At 34.3% G+C, this 23,436-nt stretch overlaps 2 protein-coding genes across 4 annotated transcripts in view; one reads left to right on the top strand and one right to left on the bottom strand.

The window, feature by feature from the left end:
- Positions 1–225: 225 nt before the first annotated feature.
- Positions 226–9,193, bottom strand: LOC126816680 (translocon-associated protein subunit alpha). 2 transcript variants are annotated; one of them, XM_050543408.2, is made up of 10 exons: positions 9,003–9,192; positions 8,188–8,324; positions 7,513–7,591; positions 6,781–6,908; positions 6,218–6,349; positions 5,711–5,790; positions 4,929–4,949; positions 3,072–3,150; positions 908–998; positions 226–422 (listed from the first exon to the last, which is right to left on the bottom strand). In XM_050543408.2, the coding sequence occupies exons 1-10, from the start codon at positions 9,076–9,078 to the stop codon at positions 343–345; spliced, it is 903 nt and encodes a 300-aa protein (XP_050399365.1). In that variant the 5' UTR covers positions 9,079–9,192; the 3' UTR covers positions 226–342. The 2 variants fall into 2 exon arrangements, with proteins under 2 accessions (XP_050399365.1, XP_050399366.1); XM_050543409.2 differs by lacking the exon at positions 4,929–4,949 and having other exon boundaries at positions 9,003–9,193.
- A 106-nt stretch (positions 9,194–9,299) lies between these two features.
- Positions 9,300–23,436, top strand: part of LOC126816677 (ataxin-1) — a 123,945-nt gene continuing 109,808 nt past the window's right edge. For both annotated transcript variants that reach the window (XM_050543403.1, XM_050543402.1), the window contains exon 1: positions 9,300–9,377. The gene's annotated coding sequence lies outside the window, so the exon portion shown is untranslated. The remainder of the gene's footprint in view (positions 9,378–23,436) is intronic.

The following is a 23,436-nucleotide window of genomic DNA, read 5'->3' as shown; positions in this document are numbered from 1 at the left end:
TGGTAACCAGTGTATGTAAAAATTCAAAGAAGAGCAGGCACAATTGCCACGGTTTCAGCAAAATTTCCCCCCACAGTGCAGTACATGGTGTATGCCAGTCTTCATTTGTCCAGCTTGGAGAAATGTTAAACTCCATTTAATTTCATAGCATTAAACAATCCATGTAAGATGATCCTTCACAGCCACAAACCAAAACACGAAGCAGATATTGAAAACATAAAACCATTTTCCGGGATTGAATATAAATTTTATTATGGAAAAAAATTAAATTTGTGATAAATGAGAAATTAACACGCTTAGGAATAATTAAAAATTTTAAGACTAACTCCCCGCTGTATTTATTTATTCTTCCCCGAACCCCGTTGAACGTTTTGAGCGACGCTGGCGGGGGGATTGCTTTGGGGTTCTTCTTGGGGAATGATCTGAAAGAAAACAAGATAAATCTATTAATGATGGAGCGAAAAGCAAAGAAATAATCTTTGACAACTTATAACCTATTGTTAAATGGGAGATAATACATAGATCGCATTAGGAACACAAATCACACTGATGCACAATAGCTGTATATATAAATACATAAATAAAAAATACGTCCAGGTAAAAAATTCACCATATGCCTTTCTTTTCTGAATAACATCTTGGCCAGGGTTTTTGTAAATGATTAATATGAACCTTACAAAATTCCAAGCGAATAAAGCAGGCGGCCCTATTCTATTTCTCAAGTCTACATGGTAGTATTAAATCCACGATCTGATAAGATATCACACAAATGTTGGATAACTACCACAACAAATCAACTGCCTGTCGAGTTCGAGTAGCTTTGGTAAATGAACTTAAACTTACTTTGGATATCAATAACATATTTCATAATTCAATATGAATTAGGTGTTAGAGAAAGAAAACTTACTTATTAAGGCTTCCTTTGGGATCCAGTCGTAATCTATATCTGAATTCTGAGTCCCCATTTCGACTGGTGTTTTTGACCTCGCTGGCTTTTTCTGAAAAATTGAAAATCAGAAACTATATAGATCTGACATTGGAAGGAAGCATTTTTAGGTCATCTTTTCATGAAATAAAATGTTCATTCAGAAATGTTGAATCTAAAATTGAAAATCGAAGTTTATACAGTGGCAATACCCGCCGGAACTAGTAAAAGATTATGTAAAACTGGTTAAAACAAGAAAATGGTTAGAATGAATTAAATGGGGTAACGACATGCGATTATTTAGTGAAATTTATAAGACCTTATAGCCCCACCCTATCTTCTCTCTATGGTCTAGTGATTACTATTATTATATTCAATGTTCTACAATACTTTTCATATTTGGAGGATCAATAAAGACATATGCAAGGGAAGTAACTCTGGAATAAGACAACCTAGGTGAAGTTTCTGAAGTCGATATCATTCATGTACGAGGAGCCTATCCACAGTGTATATATATAATACAACATGGTCAAACTGTCCTCAAAGTTGCTTTTGGCAGGTTTCTAGGAGAATCAGGGTTGAAAACACCAAGACTCGCTGGTTGACTTGCCGTATACACAAATAAAGACAGCAAAGAATCGTCCAAAAGCAGAGAAAGTAAATTGGAGATAAATATATCCCCACACAAGCACAGCCTAAATTCAGCACTGTGCAGGTACTGATATCTAAATATGTGACTTTAGTCTTAGAAAACTGAACGTTAAATAAATGTGCTATATAACTGATATTCCATTATGAACTCAACCAGAATAACTTGTGGACTAAACTAAATTTATTCTTATAAACTTTGAATATTATGGATATATTTGGATCAATAGTTTATTTTTTTTATATTATATGTAATACATGTGATTAACAAATAATCCTTAATTTGCCCCAGGGAGATAAGCTATTGTCTACCGACTTAGTGAGATCAAGGTGTAAGTACTTCATCAGGTCAAGGTGTTAATGAGTTTATTCCTTTGCTTTGGATATTTCACTTAAAAGCCAAGGCATGTTCTTTTAGTATAACAAGCATGTTTAACGCTGTAAAAACCAGCAATCTTGTAAAAGAATGAACGGAATAGGTTGCATTGATAAGACATGCACTGGGTGAAGAAATAAACGACAAGTCTCAACTTCCTGCTAATGTCTTTCTGACACTTTAAATTTCTTACTGAATTCCTTAGAACTGATTTCTAAATAAAAATAAATCTCTCATTTGCATTAATATTTGATCTTTGTAAACACATCCTCAATCAGTCCTCGATTTGCTAATATTTCTTTATAATCCTGTAATCTCTTAAACATACATTATTCATGCAAGAGCTAATTCTGCCTATTGCAGGTCTTTCTTTAGGCCTGAAATGTTATCTAAATTAATTAATTAACTTATCCAGCCTGCGATGTTTATTGGATTAGGTTCCGATCTGCTGTTCGACTTTCATTCTTGATTAAATAATGTACTGGATAATCGAGACTGTTCTTTATCGTACCGACTTTAGTAATAATTATCAAGGCTAGGCAAAAAATTCAATCACTAAAATCTTGGTTCAGAGTGGATCAATTTGACTGAAATTTTCAGCAAATTCCCTTTACATTATCTTGTTTTTAACTATTATAGTGAGAACAGCCAGTTGTTTATCTCATCTAATCTCCCATTATCTTTAAGTGAAATTTGAAATGGTTGTAGTTTAGACTTTATTGAGTGCTTCACTTTATATCAATACAGTAAACCGAACTAGTTTTGACAAAATGGTTAATCTACTTGATTATATTTAGAACAAAAAAAAATATGCTGCGCTTGGTACAAGATCCTGATGAATAATATGTACGAGGAGCCTATCCACAGTGTATATATATAATACAACATGGTCAAACTGTCCCCAAGTTTCTTTTGGCAGGTTTCTAGGAGAATCAGGGTTGGAAACACCAAGACTCGCTGGTTGACTTGCCGTATACAAACCAAATTTTAATATACTTGATTAGAACATCCTGAATGAGCTAAATATGTCACTTGACCAATTGAAGTCATGTTCATCGGTATTCATTATTGGATAATATATTTACCTATAGTTTTAGAGAAACTAAATAAATGCCAACTTACTTTGAAAGAAGCCATCAATTGTTGAGCACCAATTAACAATAACACAACAGCAGCTGCTAAAAACACATACAAGAAAAAGCTGAAAAGAAAGAAATAATTGTGAATAATTGATACAATCGCCCCAAAAACATACAAATTAGACCTAATGATACGTCAGTCGTGTTCATTCATAAATAAATTTGACAAGTTTTAAAATCGCAGGCAAGAAAAATGTTGAAGAAATTAATCAGTTGCAGGCTTTCACTAAAATCTCGTTGATATTTCATTATGATAATCCAGTCAATCATGCTCATCCATAAACAAATTTAACAAGTTCTAAAACCGCAGGCAAGAAAAATATTGAAGATTAATCGGTTGCAGGCTTTTACTAAAATCTTGATATTTCATTATTCAAAATAAAATGACGCTCTTCAATTCAGCCGATATTTCAATATTTTCTGTAAAAGAAGTTCTACACACTGGCACTAACATTAGTGATAATGCTCTAGCAACTCTAGTTTATCTAGCATGTTTTCTTTATCTTAAATGGCAAAATTCATTTAGATTTATATTGAATAACATGCTATAGATTTTAAATATTTGCACTGGAATTATAACACAATTCATATTGTTATGCCAGAAAGGTTGTCAAGGAAATATTTCTCTATGATTTATGGGAATAGTAGTGTGCTTTTACGGTAATGGGAGGAAATCAACAGGACCCATCCGCTCAATGTGCAAATGCTTCATACCAAATTTGAAAAAAATCTGTTAAAACCGTTACCAGTCACGCTCACAAAGTTTTCAGAAGAGGGGATTAAGTCTGGAATGGAAGGTCACGGAATACTGAATATGGATAGGGTTAGACTTCATGACCTCAATGCTTCAAACCAAATTTTAAAAAAAACCCAAAAAGCTCCTGACATCTTTTCATACATAATATAAAAGATGTTTCAACTAATTTTGTCAAAAAATGTGCACTCAAGCTCTACAACTTTGTACATATTCCACATTTTGCTTAAAGGTAGGGGCCATAACCCAAGAAGGTCAGGGATGATGCACACCAAAATCAAACTCCTTCAAGATCTCTTGATCGCAGGTATGAGAGATTAATCAGCTTCATTAATCAAAATTAAAGTAAACAATCTTCAATTCAGCCAATATTTCATTATTTCCTGTAAAAGAAGTTCTACACACTGGCACTAATATTAGTGATAATGCTCTAGCAACTCTAGTTTATCTAGCATGTTTTCGGTATCTTAAACGACATAAAATCATTTAGATTTATATTGAATAACATGCTATGTGTGGCTGAAATTAGTGAAATCCAAAATAACTAAAATTTATAGAATTTTCATTGCAATCAGCACACAGATTATATTGCTTTGACAGAAAGAATGTCAATATGAAAATATTTTTGAAAGATTTATGGGATTAGGTGAGTGGTTTCAAAATAAAATTGGGATTTTCGAAGAAATAAAATAGAAAATATCTGAACTATCAAAATAATTCTTTTTGTTGTGATCTGGATTTGGGATGAAAAAAAATACCAATGGACACATTCCAATTAATAGGATCTCTGTTTTCTATGAATGAAATTCGGAACTTAAATTTTCCATATTCCATCCTTATCAGCAAGTTTCGTAGACGATTAGAAATAAATCAGAACTTCAGGGTATTAAAAATTCAATAAACTAAAAGAAAATAGGATCCAATTCCTAAAAATAAAAGGGAAAACTGGGATATTTTTTTAAGTACTAGAAAATTTATCCTAGGTGTACAGTTTATAGAATTTTTTTATAAAACCTATATTTCGAAGATTCCTATTCCTGAAAATATGGGGGAAAAAAGTTTATATATCCCTATAACCATTCTTACCTCTGCATCCTTTTTTCTAGCCTTTTAGAAAATTACAAAATATTCTTAAAAACAATTACTATATCTCCCTCTACATTATAATCCAATTCTCAAAAACAAAACTACAAATATATGTACCCAATATTCTGTCACATCTTCAAAAAAAACACATACAACATCCAGGTTTTGAATTACAAAAATTAGTTAAACAATAATACCACAAAAATGGTTTTGGAAATAACTAGTAATTCACAACCATGACAGTTCACTAGTTAGTAGAGCTCGTGTTTTTTTGAAAGGACCAGTAGTCACAAACAAAATCAATGAGTATCCAATAATATATAATATCCCATAGGAACCCACACAATCACAACTACTGACCATTTACATTCATTTCCAAACATAAAATGTTCGATAAGCAAAATTTTAAAAATTTAACTTAATACTGCCAATTTCAATGAAATTCTGAATGGTCAAGAGTTTAGACTGTACCAACAATTTAATACTCACTGAAGAAAACATTGAATTCAAACAATATAATCCAATTCTGTGTTTATTTCTAAATCATCAGAAAAACATTAGTAATTTTGTTATTTAATCCTTCATGTAAACATTGTCATTAAATATTTTCTTCAATAAGTGGTCCTTTTTCATTATTAACACCATACATTCAATTTGTACCAATATTTCAACAACTATATTAAAAGGGAGATACCCAGATATTAGTGCTGTATTACTTAAATGCAATTTACTCTAGACAAAAGCATAATTGTCAATCAAAACAAGACTAATACTTTACTTACGTTTCAGCGTCTAACCCTTCTTCAGGTTCAACTACTGTAATAGTTTCATTATAAATAGCATTTGCAAATTCTGCACCATTCTGAAAAATAAAATTGAAAACACTATGAATGAGTTGTATTGTTGGCTTTGAAGCAATTCAAGAAATATTTATAATTATTTTACTCTTTAATCTTGAAATAAAAGTGTGTTGTACAATGATTTCGACACACCAAACATTATACAGAAAATGCTGATGCTTTAGTATCTTGATTTTATCTAGCAAAATTCCGTACAGTTGAAATACATAAATACATAACTGTTGGACGAACTTTGCTTATGTGGGTCATCAGTGTACCAATAGTATAAAATTAAAGCAGGTGTAGGCTTTTCATCCTTATCCTTATTTCGATTGAAGTTCATTCTCTTGACCGATTGATCAATGCGAGTGAGGGTCAAGCATCTCGATAACCAGTCTATTAATCAGTCATTGATTATCCAGGGTAATAGGAAAAATCTTGTAAACTTACAGAATCTTTGTAATTTAACATAATTGAGAGACCAAATGGTCGTCCACTAAAGGCATCACTGGGAGTAAATCCATATTCGAATGTAGCTTGTCTTTTAGGTTCAACAACTTGGGAATATCCTACAGTAGTAAACTGAAAATAGACCAAAACAATTCATCTTAATGGAAAACAATTAAAAATCAATTAGGTATTTCTAATACAAGTCAAAGAATTTGTAAAAGAAGTTCTACACACTGGCACTAATATTAGTGATAATGCTCTAGCAACTCTAGTTTATCTAGCATGTTTTCTTAATCTTAAATGACATAAAATCATTTAGATTTATATTGAATAACATGCTATATACAGAATGATTGGTATTGGTTTTTTACAAATTCCCCCCCCCCCCCATACGAAACTGCTAGAAAAGTATCACACAGGACAGAGCTCTGTTGTCAATTAAATCGTACTGAATCATGAGAAGCAACAAACGTGAATAGAAGGCTATCCTCATCATTTGAGTTTCAATAACAATTTAATTATTCTGGTGTTACAAATCACCAATGAACAAACTAAAAACTTACATTTTGTAGGTAAAACGAGTAATCTTGTGGGTATCGGAATGAAGCATCCATACTCTCAACAACAAAGTCTGATTCTCCATTATTGGTAAAACCAACCAATAATCTGACTAGTCTACCAGCTGGTAGTTCTGAAAAATAAAAATATCAGATATAGGTTTTATTGCAATTTTTTGGTTAAGAGTGAAATGGGGCTTAACATCCACTGGACACAAACTAGGTCATTTTGGGACTAACATATGGTTGAGTTTTATTTCAATAATTTGTTTGCTTGTAGGGGTATGTAGCAGTGGGAGGAAACGCACAGGACCCGGAGAAAACCCACAAGGTTGGATAGGCGAGCCTACTCCTTGTCACGTACAAATGGGGAATCGAAACCACGTCATAACCATTCAGCCATCCAACCCCCCTTTTTGATTCAAAACCATAAGATAAACTAAGGGTAAGATATCAGAAATTGTCACCACCAATATTATCTACATTGTATGTGAAGAAAACAAGATTAAACAATGAAACTATACGATAGGAAGCAAATGATGAACATATATAGTTCAAACAAAGACTGATTTTTCTCGAAATTCAATTATAGATTAACAGCTTGGTGAAGAGCACCTGCAAAATTCAGATTTATAAAACTTGGAGGAAAGTATACAATTAGAGATAATCGTAACCTCTATCAATTTAAACTGACAATGCATCGTATATGTACATTTTTACTCAAGATTTTACAAGTACCTGAAGGTTTGTTAGGTCTAACAAAATGTATAATAGTATCAACATGTGGTGAAGGTTTTAACCGTGTGTCATCTTCCTCCTGTCAAAAAATGAAAGATGTCAATGAGTTAAAGTTATACAGTACTGTTTCATATTGGTGGTTAAAATTTGAGATGTGGGGGTTAAAATTTAAACTGGAAAGGGATATCACTTCAGTTTATGAAGAAAATGTCAATCCTTCTGCAACTTGAATTAAATCTATTACAAATGTGTAGACCTAATAAGTCCTCATTTAGGATTATATTTTAAACCAAATGACTATGTACATTAGTTGTGAAAGCAGTAGTTAATGTCTTTACTATTACAGGTACAAAAGCATTGTTACACAATAAAATAAAGTGTTTACTATATAACTGAAATGTGTCCATTGTTATTCACTCAAGTGGAACTGATTGATGGGATTTATGCAAAAGTGCCTCAAGCCATTTAATACTACTTCCCTATAAAATAACTTCTTATGCCTACATTTTGTTTCAGATTGATTACCATGAAACTGTATGACTATAGATCTACAGTTGTCAACATCATTAGATCCAAGAGCTGCATAAAATACACATTTCACTTCTCACAATGGCTATATTCTCAATGAGGGTTTATTATTCTTTCAAATATTATCGAAAATAAATTTATCTTCACCTTTTCAGTAGCAGTGAGATCACTTTCTGCACCATCATCAGCAACCGGTTCATCCGAGTCTACAGTGGCATCATCATCTTCACCTTCAAGTACATCTCCTGCTTCTTCTGCATAAACTAAAATACTACTTCTTCCACCTACAAAAATATTCATAAGTTTCAGGACAACGGCTTTCTGATTAACCAGTTTACTACCAAATCAGATTATCAACTGAATGTGTGTCCCAGTTCAGCAGTTGTTGAGTGGAAGGTTATAGTTATACTGGCAGTGTTTACTTAAAATGTAGACTTTGTCAATAAAATAAGCCTACTGAAAGTCATGTGAAGACTGTATCCACACATGATTTAGTCAGTTGACTACCCTACATGTATAATTTAACAACTTCTGATATGGCAGCCTATTCACTATCCTGACATTCATTATCACTAACTGCAAAGCCAAACAGGTGGTTTTGATTGTGAAATCATATATAAAACTTAACATTTTCTAATGTAATGAACATAAAAAAAACTTTATTTGATAAAGAGTTGAAATAAAAAGTGCATTAATAATAGTCTAGATCAATCATCAAATCAATACGCCAATACGGTGTTAATTTTATTTCAAAGATCAATAAAAAAATAAAATCGAAGATAAATATGTATAGGTGAACGTAACTTTCATTAATTTAATCATATCTTTGATTCACAACAATACATAATGATAATCTGTGTCGATAACAAGTTGGTATGCGTGAAGACGACTGCCACGTAGTCGTAATAAAAAGATGCTAACAGGTTGCCAACATGTCGCGACGTCTCAAATATTTTCCTTACCTTGTCCTACAAATATCACAGCGGTGGGTAAAAGTAAGAGAAGAAGAATTAAACTATTTCTACATAAGCCCAACATCTTGAAAAATATAATTATGCAGAAGTTATTAAGATGTGGGAGGATTTATTCATCCGTCTTCTTCTATCGTTGACCGGCTCCCAAATATCTACCGGAAAGGGATGTCATTATGAGGCTCGGCAAACAGGAAGTAGACATTTTTGTAAACTCGTCTTTGATTGGTCACTCTTAACATATTTATCCCATTATCCAATCAAAGCCATCGAACGTAATATGCCTAATGGCGAACTGTAAAGACTGAGAAGGTTACTGTGATGGTGTTCCAGCTGAATTTGTGAGTTCTGGCTATTGGAATTATGGTATGCATTGGTAAAATAACACCTGCAAGGTCTTTTGATTGCTAAAAAAGAGATGACAACATTAATTTTACCCTTGGTCTCTGAATTCGAGCTTCTGAAAATGTTTGTTTACAAGGTTCGCACCGCCAATGCAGTTGGTTTGGCTACTGTCTGATTCATCGTAAATTTTAAACGGATTTCTTCGATTATGAACAAACTACTTAACGTTGGTTATTATAAACTTACCTGTGTGTTTGTAATGAACTCCCGTTCGATAAAATCCATTGCACAACTAATTATCACAACGATGAAAACAAGTTCTCTCTTGAAAAATTGAAATATCACAAACTTTTCCCAGAGAAAAATACCAATATGGAAGATGGTTACGTCACTCTGCGGAAGATATCATTTCGTATTAGGGGTGACAGCATAGGAAATTCAAGTACAATTACGACAAGAATCCATGACCACTCGGACCAAAGATCACTCGGTTCAAGACCAGTCGGACCAAGTGATAGACCACTCAGCCCAAACAAATAGACTACTCGGACCATACAAAAAGACTATTCGGACCCAACAGAAAGACGACTCGGACCAATAATAAAATGTTGTTTTAATAAATTGATAATTGCGTTTGTTTTAATATAATTACTCGAACCAATAATAAAGTGTTATTTTAATAAATTGATAATTGTGTTTATTTTAATATGACTACTCGAACCAATAATAAAGTGTTATTTGAATAAATTGCTAATTGTGTGTGTTTTAATATGACTACTCGAACTAATAATAACGTGTTGTTTGAATAAATTGATAATTGTATTCCAAATCGCAAAATATCGAGAACCACACTTGTAGTCACGTTTAAAAAGGGGCATATAAACGTCCGGTCTTCGTATTATTATGTGCTGTTTATATTAACGCATCAAGGGCGGATAACTTGAAAACGTGTCTCCCCCCCCCCCATATATAGTAACCCAGGGGTTAGTGGGGTAGAACGGAATGAAACCACTGGGGATACCGCGAATGTGGAAAAAGTAAAATTAGGCTATCAGACAAGAACAGTATACCCGTATATGTAGAAACTGTCAAAAGTCTGGACATACCGAGTCTCATTGCAAGAGTAAAGAAAAATTAGATTGATATTTTTTTTTGGCACCATTATTAATTAATTTTAAAACTAATCGTTGATTTATTTACGTACACAAAATTGAACCAAACAACTCTAAATATAAGAATTCCGTATAAGAATTATTTGCTTCTTTGTATTGTGATTTAATAATAAATAAATAGCATATTGTCTAGCCTTATAATATAATTTAATTGGTCCGACTGGTCTTGTTTTGGTCCGACTGGTCTTAGTCCGAGTAGTCTTTGGTCCGAGTGGTCTGGATACCTACGACAATTGGCATTGAGTTTGAGCGTTCGCACACATAACTACCCGCATTCCTGTATTTAGTTACCGTCTTTTACATTCTAGTAAAATCTCTGCAAATTTTATAGCTTTACTTTTTGAAATATTTTGTTCTAATTATTTGATTAGCGACTCGGATGGGAGTATTTACTTTTGAACACTCATGCCGCACAAACACAACTATACATTCGTTTTACGGGCTTTATCACACTTCGGTCAAAACTGTCGAATCGAGAATTAATGTTCCGCTTCTTACGGGGTCATACGGGCTTAGTAGCATTATATACCCACCCGGGCACCCAATACGGCAATAGACACGCTGAGGGCTGCCGCAACACGCTTAAAGATGTTACTGAAGCGGTTATTATTCGATCGAAAGAATGCGTATAAAATTAAAAATACACTCAGAGAATTCGGAGGTAAGCTTCATGATCCTTGTTAAATTATTTATAACATAAAGAAGATAGGATATTTATAGTTTATTCATGACTTTATTTTTACGAGTATCCGTGCAATCAGTGATATTTTAATTGTGAAGAAAATTTGATAGACTGGCGATCAATGGTTTCCATATAAATCTCCTATGTAATTGCCTTCAATTGATATTTTTCGTCGCCCAAACCCATATACGATCAAAATGATCGCGCTGTCAAACTATCTTTCAATGTTAACCAACCCCCGCAACAGGTATATTGGATTCGACCAATACGTCACGAAGACATTGTTGACATCGACTTTGTCGAAATTACAAGTAAATTTTCAAATTTTTCAAGAGAGAAATTGTTCTCATCGTTGTGATAATTAGTTGTGCAATGGATTTTATCGAACGGGAGTTCATTACAAACACACAGGTGAGTTTATAATAACCAAAGTTAAGTAGTTTGTTCATAATCGAAGAAATCCGTTTAAAATTTACGATGAATCAGACAGTAGTAGTAGTATTAGTTCCCTAGACTAGTAGGCCTAGACTAGTAGTAGGCCCTACTCAGTAGTAGAAGTAGTAGTATTAATTAGTAGTAATGGTATGATGGTATTTGCAGTATCAATTACTATTGAACAAATGCCTTGACCGTGACAGACTAATGGCATCGGTTATAAATTGTAGGTGAATAGGCCTGGTGTATGTAGGTTTAGCCTAGTATTATAATCATTGACCGTATTGATTGTCAAGTTAGCAGAGGGGTAGCACGATTTACCCAAATCCACCCAAATCCCACAATATTTCAACTCATATCACAATAATTTATATTGATATATGATAATATACCATTCTTTATACCAAAATTGTCACTTTTAATTTCAAATAATAACATTTGTGTCAAAAAGGCCCCTTAAAATGCGATTTCCAAGCAAGCTTTAAAGTTTTAACCAAATCCACTATTATTTCAACTCATATCACAAAAATTTATATCAATATTTGATAATATACCGATCATTATGCCAAATAATCATTTTGAATTAAAAATCCTAGCATTTATGTGATAAAAAATGTCCTTCAAAATGTGATTTCCCCAAGCAAGTTTGAAGGTTGTAACCAAGGTATATAACTCGTGTATTACACAAAATCAGTTTCTTGGAAATTACAATTTGAGGGACTTTTGACACAAAAAGAATTAAAAATGACAATTTGGTGTGAAGAATGGTATAGTATCAAATATCGATATATATTATTGTACTATGAGTAGAAGTAATGGTGGATTTGGGTAAACCTTGCTACCGTTTTATAGTACTAATTTCTGAATACAGGAATAATGGCTGTCGGTTCAATGATAGAGACTTGTAAAGAGAGTTGAAAGTTTGTTGAAGAAGTAATGAGTACCAATACCATTTTTACAGTTAACAGAGGGGTAATCAATGGCTTTTACGTATAAGAGTAGGCCGTAGTGCCGCTGTCCAGGCAAAATTTCCCTCATAGCACACTGTATGGCGTATGCCCGTCTTCATTAGCCCAGTTCGGAGCAGAACAGTAGGACGTTAAACCCCATTTCATTTCATTTCATTTCCTTTCTCCAAACAATGATGGTCCAATTTTCTAAATTTCAAGTTCAATTTGGCAGCGAAAATCTACCAAAAAATAGAATATTGTGGGTACTACAATATAAATGCCAGAAATCCAGCAGCTCATGTCCAAAAGGTTACAGTTACTAATAATAAAACAAAATGCAGAAGATTTATAGTTCATGAATTCATTTCAAAGATCTGCATTGGGTAGATGTTGGTACCCAAGATTCTTTTACTTCGTATTAAAAAGTAATGAAATAAAATTACAATTATCCATTGTAAACCAGGCCTTTGAATTGAGTTTGTATTAACAGTGTTGAAAAATGAATACAACATGGTTGGGAACTACACTGTATGACACAATTTAACAGATCAAATGAAAAATCAGTGAGGTCTTGTATTGTATATAATAATGCACATTTTTGATTTTATTCTGTTCCTGCCAAAAAAGAAAAAGAAAAGAACAATTTCATTTGATTATGGTGTATGTACCGTATATATTTGAAATTCTAATTATCAATATCATGGAAAAGTCATAAAAGAATTTATGATACTCGTAGTCAGTTAAAGAAACATATAGATAGAAACTCAATGACCATTGAATACCGCTTGGGTTATTCCATGGTTCAAGAGAGTGTATCCCTGCACAAGTATTCCATGAGCGATAGCGAGTGGAATGCGGCAGGGATACACTCTCTTGAACCATTGAATAACCCGAGCGGTTTTTAATGGTCATTGAGTTCTGTTTTTATTCTATAACTACATGCAAATCTCAAAATACACTGTACTATTCAGATTATCAACAAAAAAATCATCACCAATAACGTTAGAATTCATCATAGGTTCCGCCCTTTTTTCTTACAAAAATTGTGGTTGCCTAGTTGTGACGTCATTACTGTTTGACGCAGTTTTGAAAGTGACGTTATTCTGGACAAAAGTAGTACATTTTCAAGCCATTGAATACAGCCATAGGTTATTCAGTGGCTGTATTCAATGATATTTGCTTGTATTTGCATGCAGTTATAGAATAAAATGCAAGATTTAGAGAAAGAGCTGGAAGTTTTTGCTATTATATTAGTTCAAAAATAGAAAATAAATATATTGAAAAGTTTTAGTCAAATTACTTTATTCTCAGTGAAATTATTAATGTTTGAAGTTTGAAGGAATAGCGGAGAAATGCTGATGAAAACTCCACCAACAGTTCATATTCTTGATTGTCTAGTACATGTATCATTGCTACATGTATCAAGATGGCTACCTTTACACTGTATATGGTTTTAAGCAGCGTATGCTGTTCAATTTGTATTACTTTTAATCCAATTAAAACTTATAATATATAAGAATAGAAAGCTGTGTATACACGTAACTCTATTGCTATGCATGTGGTGGGCATTGTCTAATCCACTCAATATCCAAGCCATCTAGTGGACTAGACAATTGATTTTTGACATGTGGTAAAATAATCTGTTGACGCTAGAAAAATACCTGGTAATTGTCCAAAAGAAACTGATTGAAAGTGTTTTTTGCATAATGCATAAGATTTTGAAAGTATTTCTGCTGTAGTCTCTAATATTTTTTGATAGTAAGTGAAGGTACATGTTAGCCAAATTTCAGTCCGGTATTATGGAAGGTATATTTTGTGAAGGAAAAAAACCTCCAGTACTTATGATTGTTCAGATGACAAACCTTTGTATTCCTACTTATTACAGGATTACGTGACAAGGAGTAGGGTTGCTCCCACTGCTAAAGACCCCTACGCGCAAGCGAATTATGTTAATAAAATTTTTAAAAAACATATATTAGTCCCGAAATGACCTAAGCTGTGTCGAGTGGACGTTAAACCCCATCTCTCTCTCTCTTTCTCTCTCTCTCTCTCTCTCTCTTACAGGTTTATATATATTTATATAACCAACTGATAAGAGATTATTAAATGGCCTGGAATTAATTCAGTTAACCTTGACGAAATGTTAGGTTTTATACATTTTAACATTGTACTGAGCCTGTTTTAGAATTATTATTAATAGAAACAGAAAAAATCCCATAATCAGTATAACATACATGTGGTACCTTGTAACCTCAGCTTCTTTTGAGGTCGCTTTGTTGCTGCCTATTTGGAATTGTTGCTGCCTATTTGTGGAACTTGCTACCTGAAAAACTTATATCCAGTCCATCATTAGACTCTTTTAAATCCAGACGTAAAACATACTTATTGAGAAATATTTGCAAGAGCGATTGTATTTTTTGTAGCGCTATGAGAACGAATTTGGACTAGATGTGAAATTCGCGCGATATAAATGGACTTATTATGCACAAGAGGAATTATGCCCGATTTGTTTTCTGACATTTTCAGTGACAGGTTCCTTGTTTCTTGGATTATAAATTTCAACAATACAAGAATTACGTCAATACAGTTGGATGACATTAAAATATCTTGACTTGCTCTTTAAGCTGGTTTATCATTGTCTAGTTTTTGGAAATTTGTTTCAGATCCACACTTTTTATTGACATAATATATTGCCATTCCAAATGTCGTGGTTGATGCGTAGGTGTCATGATTAGAGCTGACATTTGCCTTCAATCCCTATTTCCCAATGCTAGCAGGCCAACAACAACTAATACATAATGCACAGGTGAATTGCTGTATTGTTTATATTTGATTTTGAAATCTGTTGCTGTTAAGCAAATTCACGAAACTCAAGTTAGATGCAACTGAAAATATTTCATGAGATCAATGAAAAGAGTTATTTCCCTTCATGTATCAAAAAACATTTATTTTTGTAAATCAAATGAAAATTGCATGGCAAATAATGGCATTGAGTGATATGTTTACAGTAGATACATGTAAATACACATACAAAATTAAAAATCTGTCTAGTTAAAAAAAATCACGCACTTTATATCTAGAGGGAACGATTGTTTGTTCGCTTTAGGAATCCGGTTTATAGTTTCCGGTTTATAGTATAGCCCTTCTCCAGGTTACCCATTTAAGGTGTTTTTTGGTATTTAGTGTTTTTCCGGTATTTAGTGTTTTTTCTAGTGTTTTCCTGTATTCAGTTTAACATGGTGTTTTCCGGTAGTTTTCTGGTATATAGTATAGCCCCTATTTATTTGATATTTGGTGCAGTACTAATAATGTTACAAAAAAATGGAGATCAACTCTACCTGTACAATGTTAGGAAACATTGCTAATAGTTATAATCCAAAATGTATGAAATTTATGAGCGTCATTCAAATTATTGAAATAAAGAAATCTATTGAATTTCAGCAATGATATAAAACACTGTTTAAAATTTTTGCCTTGTGGACTGTTTGGATGATTTAGCTGATGTGGGGCATGTGCTTTGATTGTCTGATTACCTATCTTTGATATAATTCCGAAATCGGTCATATTGATGGTGAAAGAATACTGTAGTGAAGGAATTGAGATGCAAATTGGTATAATGTATCAAATGAAAATGTATGCTCTCATGTAGTTCCTTTAGGAACTGTCTCTGATCGGATGACGTCCGCTGACAGTTCCTATAGCTTGCTATATGAAAATGCAATATGAAAATACGGTAAAATAACACTCTTCCCCACCTCTGTTCTTAGACGATTTTGGAACCCTTACCTTCTATTTTTCACCGTGAATGTTTATTTTTCGCAAAAGGAATCATTTCTCGTTATACCTGAGACAAATGTATAATAATTCAACACTTTGTTCAAGTAGAATTTAGCTATTAAATAAAAATGCGGTCTGCGCATGTTCGAGTCTCGTAATGGCTGATCAGTTCAAACATATTTTATGTATGTTTTTAATCGCAAAATTCTTCTTGAAAATAGTGTTGAATTATTCTAAATGTGTGTCAGTTCTGGCAAGAAATGATTCAGCAGGCATCGTTCGATCAGAGACAATACCTAAAAGGAACTAGCTCTCATGTTAACACAGAAGGTGTTTGAGCCAGCAACAGAGTTTAGTGCTTGGTAGGCAGACGTGTGTTGGGATATTGTACCCGCTATAGTACAAATGTAGGATGTAATAACAAAATGACACATACACACATACAGTTAACTTCTATAAAAATTCTGGCGTGGTTCTCTCTTGTCAGTGATGCAGGATGGAGGGCCTGACAAGGACAGCTGTCTAGTTGTTCGGGTGGTACGGTAAACAGAGGTCTCGTCTACACATTGGCATGCACGTAAAAGATCCCTTGACAGTTGGAATTTGATATAAGAGTAGGCTGTATTGCTGCTGTCCGGCAAAATTTCCCTCATCGCACACTGTATGCTCGTCTTCATTAGCCCAGTTCGGAGCAGAACAATAGGATGTTAAAAACCATTTCATTTCATTTCTATAATAATTAAAACGCAACATCAAATGACTTTTATTTGAAATGAAACAAGGTTTAACGTCCTACTGTTGTGCTACTACTGGGCTAATGAAGACAGACTTGTATGTAAAAGGTTGTGATTATAATAATGTTTCATTGGAAGTCAGTGCTGTAAGATCTGTTCAGCTTGTAAATGCCTTTGAAAATTGTCTTATTTCCATTTTGATTATTACCGGTTAGGCCAACATAATTATTGTGGGGGGGGGGGGTAGCAACGGTGGCTCAGTGAGTAGTACATTGGTTTGCTAACCTGTAGGTTCTATGTTCGATCCCATGGTTGGCTGAGAAAGTTCATTGGGATTTTCCGGCGTGGTTCCCCGATGTCAGTGCTGTGTAACGGAGGGCCTGGCAAGGGACAACGTACAATCAATCGGATGAGACGAAAAAACGAGGCCCTGTGTATACATTGGTGTGCACGTAAAAGAACCCTTGACATGTTTATAGCTACAATGTTTTCTAGTCATTTAATTATAATAAATGACATTTTACACATTATCAAGTGTTTAGTTGAGTTAATGGATTGAAGGACACAACTATTAAAGTATTATTCTGTCAGGAGGAGCACCTGTATCCCGGTGCATGGACTTTAGTGAAATATTTCTCTTAGTTTATTGTACTGAATAATTAAGTACTGGTATTTATAAGTTAATCTCAAAAAACTCAGCGATGTTAATTGACTTAAAAAGCTGCTGATTGACATTTGTATCTTTCTAAGAGAGAGAGAGAGAGAGAAATGGGGATTTACATCCGCTCAACACAAACTAGGTAATTTCTGGACTAACATATGATTCAATTTTATTTCAATAATTCGCTAGCACGTAGGGAACTTAACCGTGGGAGGAAACCAGTGGACCCAGAGAAAACCCACAGTGTTGGACAGGCGACCATACTTCTTGCTACATACAAGCGGGGATTCGAAACACACCGCTTGACTCAATGACATACCTTGTAATTAATTGCTTTAACCATTCGGTCACCCAACCCCCCTGTATCTTTCAGACAGTATATTATTTTTTCAAGGGTTAACCCTCTCTGAAATATACTCTTAATTGATTATTTAACATTTAATTAGGTAACATAAATATGATTGGCACTTAATGTCCTGGTTTGATTCAATCTGGTTAAAACAAAGATTATGGGTAGCACTGGCTTTTTTATATGGCCACATAGAAATGTGGGCGTATATTGCCGTCGCCTCCGTCCGTCGTTCGCCTGTCCAACCTCGTGGGTTTTCTCCGGGTCCTCCGGTTTTCTCCCACTGCTAAAGACCCCTACGCGTAAGCGAATTATTGAAATAAAATCAAAAACCATATGTTAGTCTCTCTCTTTCCGTCCGTCGTCCACAATTTCTTGTGATCCAACGCCAAAAGTTATCATCCAGTTGTTTTAAAATTGATATATGTTGTTTGTATTGGTGAGATGATGAATCCTATTCAATTTCAATAATTTCCATTTATTACGTCTAGAGTTATGGCCCTTGTTTCACTTTGTTGAACCTTGTGAACGCTCTAATGCCAAAAGTTAACATCTGATCTTTGTGAAATTTATATGCAATATTTAAATTAGGGAAAAAGAAGACTATTGAATTTCAGCAATTTCTGTTTAATAGTCTAGAGTTATGGCCCTTGTTTCACTTTATTAAGCCTTGTGAACATTCTAACATCAAAAGTTATCTGCCGATCTGTATGAAATTTGCATGCGTCATTTAAATTAATAAAGAGAAGAATCCTATTGAATTTTAACAATTTCCGTGTATTACTTCTAGAGTTATGGCCCTTGTTTCACTTTGTTCAACCATGTTAATGCTCGATTGATGAAAGTTTATCATCTGATATGTATGAAATTTATATACATCATTTAAATTTCTGAAACAGAGGTCTATTGAATTTCAGCGATTTCCGTCAATAATTTCTAGAGTTATGGCGGTTGTGAACCTTGTGAACGTTTGAATGACAAAAGTGATCATCTGATCTGTATGAAATTTAGATGCATTATTTGAATTAGTAAAACAAAAAAGCATGTCAAATTTCAACAATTTCTGTAGATTACTTCCAGAGTTGAGACCCTTGTTTCAGTTTGTAGAACCATGTGAACCCTCAAATGGCAAAAATTATAATCTGATCTGTATGGAACTGTCTTGTAAAGGCCCCCAATTACCTACAAAGGAATAGATATTCGACAACCCTTGTCGACCGCTCGGACGATTTAGCTGTTGTGGGCGTATGTTTCATGCCTGGCAACCTATCTTTATATCATCTGCAGAGGATTCCTGATGTTCACAAATTTTTTGTTCATCATATGTCTTTGTACAGAATTAAACTGAACTATTTTTTGACTGACAATCCTTTCACAATATGGTCGCTGGTTCACTCCTGGTGTTGGTCAAGAAAGTTCATCGGGATTTTCTGGCGTGGTTTCCACATGTCAGTGGTGCAGGAAAGAGGGCCTGACAAGGACAGTTGTCTAGTCATTTGTTAACACATTGGCATGTACGTTAAAGATCCCTTGGCAGTTGGAATTCACAATACAAAAGAAGGCCATAGCGCTGCTGTATGGGCAAAATTCCCCACATAGCACGCTGTATGGCATATGCACGTCTTCATTAGGCCAGTCGTAGCAGAGCAGTAGGCCCTTTAACTCCATTTCATTTCATTTCATTTCTTTCACAATATTGTAGGTTGCAAAGGATTAATAATCACTCAGACGACGTTCAAGGACTTTAAGATGTATGACGTTTTAACACTAATCCAGGTATTTGTGCAAAAGTTATCAATAATTGAACTGTCTAGACCATTGCATATATGAATAAAACAAGATTAATGTCACAATTTTAAAGAGTTCCTGGTCTCAATCCCTGTAGGGAGTTACAGTGGCTTAGTGATTATGACACTGACTCTTTAACCAAGAGGTCACAAGTTCGATCCCAGTGTTGTCAGTGGTTCAGGGTCTGGCAAGGAAGAGCATAATGAGGACAAAAAGCTATGGTGTACTCAGGCATAGACATAAAAGAACCCTTAACAGTTGGAAATTGATATAATTTCAATAGCCCAGTTGGTTCTAAAAAGTAGGATGTTAAACAGTATTTCATTTCATTTACCACGTCCAACCTCTTCGGCCTTGAGTTTCGTCCTTTTTTATATGCCCACATGGAATGTGGACGTATATTGGCATCCCCCTCGTCCGTCTGTCAGTCGTCCACAATTTCTTGTGAACACTCTAACTGCAAAAGTTATTATACGATTGTCTTAAAATTGATATATGTGGTTTACATTAGTGAGATGAAGAAGGCTATTTAATTTCAATAATTTCCGTTTATTACGTCTAGAGTTATGGCCCTTGTTTCACTTTATTGAACCTTGTGAATGCTATTACGTCAAACGTTATCATCCATTCTTTGTGGATTTATATGCATTATTTAATTAGTGAAAGAAGAAACCTATTGAATTTCAGCAATTTCCATTTATTACGTCTAGAGTGATGACCCTTCTTTCACTTTCTTGAACCTTGTGAACACTATTGTTGCACCTTTGAAACGCTCTAACATCAAAAGCTATCTGCCGATCTGTATGAGATTAATATGCATCATTTAGATTATTAAAGAGAAGAATCCTATATAGTTTCAGCAATTTCCGTTTATTACTTCTAGAGTTATGACCCTTGTTTCACTTTGTTGCACTTTGTGAATGCTTAAACCCCTAAAGTTATTTGCCGATCTGTCTGAAATTTATTTGTGCCATTTAAGTTGGTAAAAAAAAAGGATCCTATTGAATTTCAGCAATTTCCGTTTATTACGTCTAGGATTATGGCTCTTTTAACTTTATTGAACCTTGTGAACACTCCAACGCCGAAAGTTATCATCTGATCTTCGTGAAATTTATATGCATTATTTAAATTAGTGAAACCACGAAGCCTATTGCATTTCAGCAATTTACAATAATTACTTCTAGAGTTATGACCCTTGTTTCACATTATTCAACCTTGTTAATTCTCGATTGATGAAAGTTATCATCCGATATGTATGAAATTTATATGTATCATTTAAAAATTTGTGAAACAGAGATCTATTGAATTTCAGCAATTTCCGTCAATAATTGCTAGAGTTATGGCCCTTGTTTTACTTTGTAAACATTTGAATGACAAAAGTGATCATCTGATCTGTATGAAATTTATATGTATTATTTAAATTAGTAAAACTAAAAAGCCTGTCAAATTTCAACAATTTCTGTAAACTACTTCCAGAGTTGAGGCCCTTGTTTCAGTTTGTAGAACCTTGTGAATCCTCAAACGACAAAAATTATAATCTGTCTGTATGGAACTGTCTTGTAAAGGCCCCAAATTACCTACAAAGGAATGAATATGTGACAACCCTTGTCGACCGCTCGGACAATTTAGCTGCTGTGGGCGTATGTTTCGTTGCCTGGCAACCTATCTTCTGTAATTTGGTGCAATATAGCCCGGTTGGTGCTGACTTGCCATTAAACAATATTTCATTTCATATCCTGTTTTCTGATCTAAGTTCCTCCTACTGCCAAGTATCCATCTTGTAGTTTGTACAATATGTTAGTCTCTAAATGAACTAATTGATCAGGGAGTCACGGTGGCTAATTGGGTAAGATGCTGGCTCGCTAGCCTGAAGGTCGCGTGTTCGATCCCTGCATTTGTCGAGAAAGTTCATCAGGATTTTGCGACATGGTTTCCTCCTTGTCAGTGGCGCAGGACAGAGGGCCTGACAAGGACAGCTGTCTAGTAATTCGGATGAGATGGAAAAACCGAGGTCCAATGTTTACATTGGCGTGCACATAAAAGATCCCTTGGCAGTTGGAATTTAATATAAGAGTAGGCCATAGTAGGCACGTAAAAGATCCCTTGGCAGTTGAAATTTAATATAAGTGTAGGCCATAGTAGGCCCGGGCAAAATTTCCCTGATAGCACACTGCATGACATTCGCTCATCTTCATTAGCCCAGTTGGAGCAGAACAGTAGGACGTTAAACCCATTTCATTTCATTTCATTTACTAATTGATCAGACCAGTACTTCTCCAGTAACTTGATAAATTGTACATGTATTACTAAGCTTATTGCCTCTTATTGAGCTTTCTGACCAGAGTACCTCCCCGCTTGTAATATGTACTATATCTTAGTCTTAAAATGAACATCAGTGTACATCTACATTGAATTGTATTATGATGCTTATTGTCTCTTTGGTTTTAATTTTATCCCATTACGAAGGAACCTATTTTTATTTTCTAAATGAAGTGATTGAACGGACATTAGTGTACGAGATCCAGTAACTTGATAAATTGAATTGTATTATGAAGCTTATAATTGTGATACAAGATAATGTGTGGAAAAATTAATTATAATAAATGGCTAAATCTATTTCTCATCATAGACATAATGACTGGCAGTATATTTGATAGATCTATTTACCATAGAGGATGTTTATGACACATGTTATTAGGTTTAATGGAGTATTGACCTATTTCCTTATAGTAAGAAGTTGTAGATCGTTAACAGAATCACACGATTTTCACAGTAGTAAACAATGTGGTTGTCTCTCGAAGAATATTGATTATTTTTATTTCCCAAGTTGCTCAAATCTAGCTTTCTGTGGTCTGTCGGATACAAAAGTACAACTGTCTTTATTTTAAATGGACAGTCACGCTAAGACAAGGGGCAAATCTCATGGATTTTTTCGTCGAGGATCAACCATGATTGTTATTTGTAGGTACTTAGATTGTCAGAAGCATTAGGTCAGAATGTACAGCCGTCTGTCCAGCAGTTAATATCGGTACAATCCGTGTAAAAGTCTAAAATTTAGAGCGAGATGTAAACAGGGCTAGGGCACGTGATTGTTGACAAGCTTGTGGGTTAGGGCTAGGGTTAGGGTTAGCGCTAGCCCTGTTTACATCTTGTGACCTTGACCAAATCTACTATCCACACTATTTACAATATTATAGCTATAGAAGATTTCTTTTGACCGAATTCCAACAAGTTTTATGCGGCGTTATATTGTCTGTAAAATTTTAGCTTCCATAAATCAATAATGGTGTAGACAACTGACCTATCAATTGGCATTTATTGCGTTTGTAACTACGGTTGTTTTATCAAGTTGTTGGGTGGCGTGGGGGGGGGGATGTCCGAATGGTTAGCACGTGTGCACACTACAATATTATGGTCAGTCAACAGGTGTCGTTTCAATTCCCCAGTTGTACGTGACAAGGAGTAGGGTCGCCTGTCCAACCTCGTGGGTTTTTCAGGGTCCCAAAATGACCTAGTTTGTGTCGATTAGATG

This window comes from Patella vulgata, chromosome 3, assembly GCF_932274485.2.
Source record: "Patella vulgata chromosome 3, xgPatVulg1.2, whole genome shotgun sequence".
Classification (NCBI taxonomy): domain Eukaryota; kingdom Metazoa; phylum Mollusca; class Gastropoda; family Patellidae; genus Patella; species Patella vulgata.
The sequence above is the reverse complement of the archived record's forward strand: the minus strand, read 5'-3'. Positions and strand labels throughout refer to the sequence as shown.

Bases quoted from the DNA above. Each gene is read 5' to 3' on its own strand.
- LOC126816680 (XM_050543408.2), bottom strand. From the start codon at position 9,078: ATGTTGGGCTTATGTAGAAATAGTTTAATTCTTCTTCTCTTACTTTTA. The intron at 7,592-8,187 runs GTGAAGATAAAT...ATTTTTTGACAG, and splicing joins ATCTCACTGCTACTGAAAAG to GAGGAAGATGACACACGGTT. The intron at 4,950-5,710 runs GTAAGTAAAGTA...ATTTTCTAAAAG, and splicing joins GAAGGGTTAGACGCTGAAAC to GCTAGAAAAAAGGATGCAGA.